We start from the raw sequence: 9,879 nt of genomic DNA, 5'->3' as shown, positions 1-9,879 counted from the left end.
TAAATTGGCAGGACATTCAGGAAAGGGAAGACTGTTAATTAGTATATTTGAATTAGAATACTATTAAAACAGTCGACCTGATTGTTATGTGTTTTAGGTGGAACCGAAAGGATAATTTCTGGTAGAGCCAGTGAGCATCTTAGATCGGAGAAGGGTCGAGCTGCGGAAAAAGGTCATCAGCCAGGGTAAAGTCCACATGGGAAGATGAACAACTGATGAGGGATACTTATCCCAGTTTGTTTTTGGATGACCAACAACATCGGGACGATGTAGACTTTCAGGGGGGGAGATGTAACACCCCTTGTGAAAAGTAACATTAGTAATTGTGAAAGTAATTTTGAGTAAAAAACTTTATTTGAAAATTACATTTATAATCCTGTTATGAATTATGTTAATAAAAGATAACTGTGTGGTTATTATTTGAATTGAGTTGTGATTAATTATGGGTAGTAACTGAGGGATCAGTTACATTGGAACCCTAACTACCTGGAGGTAGTTGAGACCCCAGGGGAAGGGGAAAAGAATGCCAAGTCTGGTCAGTATCAGATGGCAGAGGGAGGAATGAAAGAAAAAAAAGAATATTCATGCTATGTCTGGTTAGGATCAGATGGCATAAGAGGAAGGAGATTCATGTGCACGCTACCTCTGGTTAGGATCAGATAGCGTTACTAGTAAGACCAGTGTGATTGCGGTCGAGTAGGACTTACAAGTGCTTGGGGGTGGAAGATTCGAGAAGGACTCTTCCTATGGACGGGAGGTTTGACAAGCATTACAACAGGTTTGGCACGGAAGCAGGTATGGCTCCTTGCTTATGCAACTGTTAAAGGTTAAATATTTACTTTCTGTTCTGTACAGAGAAAAGAAAGAAAAGTGAAATAAGTCAAGTATTAACTGCTTCTATTATGAGACAGTATCGAGAAAACAGGCCTTTCACTCTGTGTGTAATTTAGACAATAAATTCAGCCCTAGAAAGAAATGTATAGGTACTGTGTAAATTTTGAGAGTAACAGAGCCTAGTGCAATTCGGCCTCGAACAAAAAATCTGAAGAAGGACCTGTAATCTACGTGCGAAATGTTAATAGGGTCTGCATTCCCAGTATTCTGCTAAAACCCTAGCCTATACTTTACAAGGGTTGGTGATTACAGTGTGGATATCTTACTTGGTTCGAAACCCTGTGTATACGGAGCAGGAACGGAAAAATGTGAATCAGAGTAAGCGAAAAGCTGGAATGAATATATATATATATATATATTATTTATTTATAAAAACTATTTAGCAAAAGCAAATAAAACATACAGCAATTCCCTGTAACTTCAAATGGGGTAAAATCCTGTAAACACACAGTAAATACAGAGAATAAATCTAGGGGCTCGCGTTCAAGCAAGATAACAGAGCGATGCGGACATCGTATATACATTGCAATAAGCCAAGAACCATTACCACAGAACCTTATTATGAACAACCTGACCATAAACATTACAGAGATTGCAGAAGAATACATTCCTGAAGATATCTTATATATATAAATACGCATTCAAATAACAACTGTATTGCATGTTATGGAAAGCACATTATTCATTTAACGAAACAAAACAAGAGTATAAACAGAACACCGAGACAAGGGAAAACTGTGACTGTAAGTCCATGACCCCGGCGGTTCTTCACATCGAAATACCGCTTGGTGAAACCCCTCAGGCCGAGCCGTAGCCTACGCTAGGCTGGTCGAGGCATCAAGCCGGCGTCCATAAACTAAAAGACACATTTATAAACATTAAGAAAGCAATACACAGTGCCTCGATGGGAAATACGCACAACTATTTAACCAGGCACAAAGCTATTCATTTATAATGAAACTGTGAATTTCAAAATATAAATTCATATGTAATAGTCCGAGTCTATACAAATCGGTGTGCATAAAAACATACATTTGTCCCAGTCATCCTGAGCAGGAATGTCTTAAGCAGAGTCATAAATGTAAGACTACAGCTGGGTTCTAAAGAACCAGTCTAATATCGTGAAAGGTGAAAACAACGACATCTATGGATGTATATATATATCAACCGGGACACTCTGTCTCAGTATCAAAGAAATTCCGAGCTGGTACAGAGGAAAATGGTACCAGTCCGGTAATCCCTGCCAAGGGAGTAAGGATTTAGCTGAATCATAGCAAAACCCTCATAAGAACAAGACCAGAGCTCAAACCGTTACCGGTGCTGGGTAGCCGGAAACGAGAGAACCCTTTGCTCAAGAGGCGAGGTTGGTGACCATCTGCACACCACCATGAATCCATGTTAACATAACCTTAACAGAACCTTAACGCAAACTTTAAACAAGCACCGGAAGGTATGGTTCATTACCTGTGAAAACGAGACCTGGAGAAATTAATGCCTTTAACGCCGGAGTGTGCAGAACCTGGAGGCCATGGCTGCATATCGGTGAACCTCAGAAGACAGAGGGTGTGGAACTGTGTTGGATGGTTGCAGAGCTGAAGCTGCAATGCCGAGCATTGAAATGGAAAGACTAAAGCCGCGTTACAAACTCGAACATACAAATAACCCAACTCAATGACTGCCTCGTGGCTCACCCGGAACCGTGGATCTGCGGTGAGCACATCTGCGTCGTCCACCAGTCGGTGACCTCGGGATGGGTTTTGGCGCGGAGATAATAAGACCGAGGCGCTAGTACAGGCACATGGCCGCATGCCAAACCACCGTAGATCAAGCCAGATGTTCATCATCCACACAACCATGTGTTTCATTGTCAGGGCCGGACTTGCCAGCTCCTTCGGTAGATTTTTCGGGATACAGAAAGTGCAGTTGCCATAAACAATGCAATAAATACCTTGCCAACCGTGGACCCGTGATTTCCAATCATATAGTTGCATAATGTAAACTCTAACATTACACCATGGAATATTATGTGTGGATAATTAAACACCATGCAATGCTATATGGGAATCATTAACAGTTGACTTATATATGAATAAAATGGGTCACGCAAGTGCAGAGACATATAAACATATAATATAAACACTATGGTTGTTACGTAACTTAAATTGTGATTCTGGTTGCAAGTTAAGTAGGGTTATCTAACGTGAAAGGTAAAGGTAGTATTATAGATGAAAGGATTTATAATAAAAAAATTTGTATTAATGTAGTTATTTATGGGTACGTGACATCTTTAGTTTTTCATATATTGATTGTTATAAATAATTAATTTTGACTTTTAGATTAAACATATAGTAAAAATTTATATATCGATATTAATTTATATAATTTATTAATATTTTATAATTTAATTGACTATAATACAATAAAAATTAAGAGCATAAACCTATATAGATCATTATAAATAATTAGTTTTGATTCTTTATATTTAGATGTTATTAAATGTTATATATATATATATATATATATATGGATTTAATAACTATAGTATAATTTATATATATCAATTTAAATATATAATTTATTATTATATTATAATTTTATTGAATATAATATAATAAAAGTATGATGAATTATTATTTTATGGATAGATTAAAACCCTCACATCATATAGCTGTTATTAAGTTTATATATATATATATATATATAATTTATCTAAATATTACTAAACATTCCCCCTTTACCTCCTCCAGTCAAATATATATGTTATCTTCTAGCTATGAGGTTGATCTGTCTCCCTATTTAACTTTCTTCCGAGATCCCCTATTTAACCTTCTTCCTAGATATGTTTCTTCATAGGTCTCCCTATTTAACCTTATTCCTAGATCTGTTTCTTCATCGGTCCTGAAGATGAACCACACCTGCTGTTTGAGAACGCGTCAACCAAAATCTTCAATGTGATTTCTTAGAAAAATTCTCTATATATTATGATACCATATTTTTATCCTATTAACATTGTTTTATATTAAATATTACATGTTCACTAAACCCAGAATGAATATTTTATTTATGGATAACAATATTTTTTTTTGCTTTTAATATCAACATTATTTTATTATTTTTAAATCTATGGTCTTGTAGTGCACCTCTCAACTACAAATGTTCCTAAACAATATTTATATAATAATAATTCTCTCATATATATCTCATATAATAAGAATATCTCCTTATACAATATTTCATTTTTATATAAAAAAAATTGTTATTAATATTTAAAATGTTACATATCAACTCTATATTAAGAAAAGAACATAACAAATCTAAGCTATTATGGAATAAAAAAATTCTTTATAGATAAATTAGATATTAAACATTTTTTTTATCATTAATATATCCTAAATGTTATATATCAATTTGATACTAAGAATGGAATAAATTACATGTATTTATTCAATAAAAAATGAATATATATATATATATATATATATATATATATATATATATTCAATTATTTTATCCTTATACAAAGTCTATGCCAAATTAAAGTATATTATTTTTACATGTCATATGTCATTTCATATAAGTTGGTGACTATATATATATTTTATTTTTATACAAAGTAGATTCCAAATTAAAGTGAAAATTTTTAAGTATTTTATTTATGGTACCAAATTTGGGGTTAGATGGGAGTAAATATGCATATAATGAAACCCTATTGTTAGCTAAAGAGTTTAATACACCAAAATTTAAATTTAATAGAAGTGTCATCTATTATATGTACTAGATTTATGTTATTATTTTTTTTAGATTTTAAATAATAAAATCTATTTTGACAAATGACTTTTGCATTAATATCTGTGGACGACTATATTTTTACATGTAATGAAATTTTATAAGCTGAGCATGGGTATGCCTTCCCTGAGCAAGCTCATGAGAAAAAAAATCAAATTATCATGACATATGTATTGTGATTGATGCAGGTCACCTTCCACTTCAAAACCTCCTCTCCACATAGTAAAGTATTTCACTCAACATACATATTTACAACTTCATGCTTTAGGGGGCAACTATTACAAATCCATTTGAGCACATCAACCCTGACTTACAGATCAGTTCTATTAGGGCCCATCAAACCCTAATTCAGTTGTGACATGCCCTAATGAAGTCAACCGTCAGAACATCTCCTTCCCAAGAGATTCCATGACTGAAATCATCCAAAAGTTGTCTCTAAGAAGATTAGCGTAGGCAGGCCATTATCAGGGTGCACTGCAGTGCATCCCAGTACACTACCAGGGTGCATTGCAGCGCACTAGAGCCTTCTTTGGCCCGTGCTGGGTGAATTTGAGTTAAATATTCATTGGGATTTTGAATGTTCTTATCCATAGGATGCCTCTAGAAGTTTACCGAGGCTATCCACTTCTTTGGGCTCGAAATTAGATGAGGGAGGAAGTTAAGGAACATCAATCCCTTTATCTCTTCCTCCATGGAACTAAATCCTAAGTTTGGGAGGGCATTCATTGTCACCATTTATGGCATAAGTTCCTTCATTCACCTATAGAAAGACCACTCATCTAAGTGATCAGGGCTGGAAATCATTGAATTATAGGGAGATTCTGTTAGTATGAGAATTGAGTTGGTTTCAAGTATTGTAATGATGTCAAAATGTCTTGCTTGTTATGAGGAGAGGATGGGATTGAACTAGAGGAGTGGCACTAAATCAAGCAAATTGGGTTGTAACTCTTCCTTTTACTAATAAAGTGTTCAAAGCTTTTTCCATATGTTTGTATTGTTTATTGATGCTTTCGTACGTGCATTATGAATTTGATTCCATTTTATGTTTAATCAATAGATCATTATCATATGCTTTGATTGGTTTTTGTCTTTTGTCTGTGTGCAGGTACTTTTCAAGCAGATTAAGCACAGAAAGGAGTGAAAAAATTGGTTAAGGGAGATAAGGAGTAAGCGAAAGATTTAGGTAGGCTTCTTTACTGTCTTATTTAATGTATTGGTTATAGAAAAAGTAGAGCATGCTTTGCATTGTTGTTCTAGACTTAGCTACTAGTCTAGGGGTTGAAGCGTTTATCCATAGACACTAAAACTTCCCAAAACATGCCTCCACTTCAGGAAGAGGAGATAGACCAAAGCCAGAAATGGACCTGACAATGCTCACGATGCTCCTAGAAACATGCATGAAGCTACTGTGCAATAGCAAGGCTATAAAGGGATTGCAAGAACTCATAAATAGATGATTTGGGACCACGCCAGGAGAACCGTGCATAGTCCAGAAGATTGGAAAGCATGTGATGAGGATGTGAAGAGAAATGAGATTGATTACACAGATTGGAGAATATGAGATGGACCAAGTGATTATGGATTTAGGATCAGACACGAACGTTCTACCAAAGAAGACATGGGAGCACATGAGAAGGTCTACGCTACAATGGTCTCCTATCCAGTAGTGAATGGTGAACCAGCAAAGCTCATACCTATGGGTAGATTGCAGGGAATCATTGTGGATGTTGAAGGAGCAAGTGCGCTACTAGACTTTGAAGTGATAGAGATTGTTGACAACAACAATCCCTACTCCACGCTCTTAGGAATATATTGGGCCGCTGACATGAATGAGATGATAACTCTGAAGAAGTGCATGATTATTTTTGAGAAAAAGACTCTTTGTGTAGTCGTACCTTTGGACCATGCAGAAGGATCACGCTACATGGAGCCAATGCATGACTATGAAAGCGACGATGACTTAGACTACATCTACAAGATAATTGTGCTAGAGCAAGACTGGGTAAATCCCACCGCAAATGGATGAATCTCATGGGAGTGCGAATCCTCGTGTACATCAGATTTTGATGAGGAAATAGAGCGATGGCTGAACCAGTTGCACGAGGTGACCATGCTAAACTTTAATATGATGATAATATTGTTGTGCTATGTATCGAAAAAAGTGAGGTATCTTCCTACTTATGATGGGTTAAATGAGGTAGATGCTTTCCTGAATAGATTTGAAAGAGAGGTTCTAGAACAAAAAATTTTGAAGGCTTTGAAATGGGTACTACGCACTATGCCTGCGAGGTGGTGGGGTACGTACCAAGGAAGCTTTGAGGATTAGCGCGAATGCAGGTGAATGATGTGCATGCATTTTGGAAAGCCTCAGATGTGACTAACAGACAAGAATGATGGACGGGATGATCTGCGCACGCATCTATCCAGGTGGTAAAAACATATGGTAAACAACCTATGAATGGACTTCACGTTCGAGAACACAGTCAATAAGCAAGTGGTGGCGAGGCAATTGCACGAATGGTCCCTCCAGTTAGGACAATGAACGGTGGGAAGAATGGGTGTGCAGAAGGTTAATGACGCAAAAACCTTTAAGGAAGTGTGCGAAGCACTGAATAGGGTACATAATGCACAACAGAGTGATTGGGACCTGCGCATACTAGTAGTTCCAAGGGCCTATAGGAAAATGTGCAAGAAACTAATGGGGTAGATGCCTTTTAATGTGGCCTCTGGAGCAACCACTGTAGTCACAATATAGTACAGTATGCCTAGTCCGCTCATAGTAGTGCCGGTAGATATGATGGTTTGCAGAGCCTTGGAAGAAGGAATAACACAGCTGAATGAAGAAGAATGCTTGGGACCTGAGGAAGAAATCCGACAGGGTGATATTGGCTCCAAGAACTCATGAAAGAAGGGGTGAAGCTAAGGGAGAAATGTGCTTTGGTGGAAGCGGAAGTCAAAAAGCTTGAGGAAGAAATAAAGAAGATTTTCTTATGCTTGGGACCTGAGGAAGAAATCCGACAAGGTGATATTGGCTCCAAGAACTCATGAAAGAAGGGGTGCGACTAAGGGAGAAAAGTGCTTTCGTGGAAGCGGAAGTCAACAAGCTTGAGGAAGAAATAAAGAAGGATTTTCTCGATAAGAAAATCAGGGTGATAAAATAGGATGTGCATGACTACGGTGAGGAATTTGGGGACTACCAGCGAGAGATGATCAACTTGATGCCTTTGATTGGACTGCGTATAACTAAAATGATCACCCATGGTGGCATGATGTAGATGGTAAAGTGCACAATGCAGACAGTAAAAATATAAGGCAACTTTTTTCCACGAAAAGTGATCGATGACTGGTTGAAACCCTATACAGGTAGTGCGGCCACCTGACTAGCCATGGCAAGTATAATCTTAGTGCTCCAGGAAATTAAAAGGAGGTGCGGGACTATAAACTACTCTATGGGAGAGATGTGTGATGTCGATGTTGTGTGCAGGAGAAAAGTGTCACAAGGTCTGCGACCGCACAAGGGGGCTGTGCTATCATGCGAGTTGGCTAGAAAGTGACTGTTGTAGTCACTATTCATGATGTGATGCTTGACTTGAGACCAAATGGAGCGGGCAGCAGGCACTTAAGACGAAATTTATGGGCAATATCTGGGAAAATCTGTTGTCGAGGGAGCATTAATGGAGAGGATTTGGGGGGAACGGTCGGATTCAAATTCAAAAGGTGCTATAAATTACAAAGGGCTGCCCATCAAACAACACTTGGTCATTTGCGAATTGAGTTGTTGTGCGCCTCGAGTATTCAAAACTGAGACATGTTTGTCCTATGGAGAGCATTGGTTGAGCCCCTGATTGAATGATTGAGAGATTTTTGGATGAAAAAGATGGCAGTGTCTAGAAAAGCTAGAGAAATCGCAGAAATGACCGCCAAAGAAGCCGTGCAGGACATGACCATAGAAGATGCTCCTGAGAGCGCAAGGATTGTTGAGGAAATCCCTAAATCACTGTGCACACCGAGACTAAAGAAAGATAAACAACCAATGATTCCATTGAATGTGTCCCTTGAAACCCACTGCGAACCAGATTAACAGTGGAGGAAAAAGGGAAAGCGGTTAACTTGGAAACAGATGAGGAGGGAGAAGACCTAGAGGATATCATAATTGAAGAGGACAAGGACAAGGGCATGGAGGAAGAAATCGAGGGTGCGATCCCTCTAACTAAGCTGCTCAAGTATGTCCCTCCACGGAAGGGGGAGGTGAAGGTGCCCATAGACCTCGATGAAAGCAAGAGCCCTCTGCAGACTCCGCTCCTCCTGGATGATATCATATTTGAAGGAATGCACTTGGGAAGGGTGCCGAGCTTAAAATTAGAAGACTGGGATCTCGCTAACCATCAGAAATTCCCTCACTTGGCCACTGTGCACCTCATGAAGCCAAATAAGCACACCGCGACAGGAATTATTGAGTTGGAGTCGCACAAGTGGTTATGCAGAGTCGAAAAGGCAGGGTTGTTGAAACTGCTCTGCGTACCGCATTACCATCATGCCCCAGTGACTATCTTCGTCATCAGGCAGCTGCTCTACCTAGTGCATGGTGGGTGTTTGTGGCTGGAGGCCCATCTGCATCACAGACCATCTAATCCATCGAATTACTCGACTCCCGTGTAAAGGAGAAGACCCAACACACATTGTAGAGCGAAAGAGCAGTGATTTGGCCATCGCAGAGGCCATGAAAAAGAAATACAAGTTGGAGAAGAAAAAGAGGGGCTACGTGATCTCCAGTATTAAAAACAAAGCCATTAGAATGGCGACTCAGATACTGGTGGGTGAGGTCATGCAGAAGTGTTGCACGGATGAGGTGCCCATGCCAGTGGCTGCACTTGCCGAACAGTTCGCAGAGGGTGTCCAGTTTAACTGGTCTGAATTCTTGTGCAATGATTTCATGGAGAATTGTTGCGAAGCACAGAAATAAGGAAAAACTTTCGACTATGCATGGCTTTTGCTGTCCATAGAGCTAGTGGCTGGGGAATTGCCTGAGGACAGCTAGTTCCCCATAATTTCAAGGGATCTCCCGGAGGCTGCGAAGTACACTTCGTTGTGGGCTAGTAAAGACGCGAACCAGATCCAGGACAGTAAAATATTTTGGGTGTTCATGGAGATGAACATTAGAATGGGGATAAAATGCAAGCCGAGTTTATCACTCACTGC

At 38.6% G+C, this 9,879-nt stretch overlaps 1 protein-coding gene across 1 annotated transcript; it reads right to left on the bottom strand.

The window, feature by feature from the left end:
• Positions 1–1,842: 1,842 nt before the first annotated feature.
• LOC149250426 (uncharacterized) lies at positions 1,843–2,702 on the bottom strand. Its single transcript, XM_089453644.1, has 2 exons — positions 2,359–2,702; positions 1,843–2,269 (listed from the first exon to the last, which is right to left on the bottom strand). Exons 1-2 carry the CDS (start codon positions 2,700–2,702, stop codon positions 2,206–2,208), a joined length of 408 nt encoding a protein of 135 aa, XP_089309770.1. The 3' UTR covers positions 1,843–2,205.
• Positions 2,703–9,879: the final 7,177 nt, after the last annotated feature.

The sequence above is a fragment of the Pinus tabuliformis genome, chromosome 7 (genome assembly GCF_031772625.1).
Source record: "Pinus tabuliformis cultivar Carrire ecotype Pingquan chromosome 7, CPIR1, whole genome shotgun sequence".
Lineage (NCBI taxonomy): Eukaryota > Viridiplantae > Streptophyta > Pinopsida > Pinales > Pinaceae > Pinus > Pinus tabuliformis.
Note: the sequence above shows the minus strand (reverse complement) of the source record. Positions and strands in the feature narration are given on the sequence as shown.

Coding starts and splice junctions, on each gene's coding strand:
- LOC149250426 (XM_089453644.1), bottom strand. CDS start 2,702: ATGCGGCCATGTGCCTGTACTAGCGCCTCGGTCTTATTATCTCCGCGC. Junction 2,270..2,358: donor TCCAGGTCTCGTTTTCACAG/GTAATGAACCAT, acceptor GGTGGTGTGCAG/ATGGTCACCAACCTCGCCTC.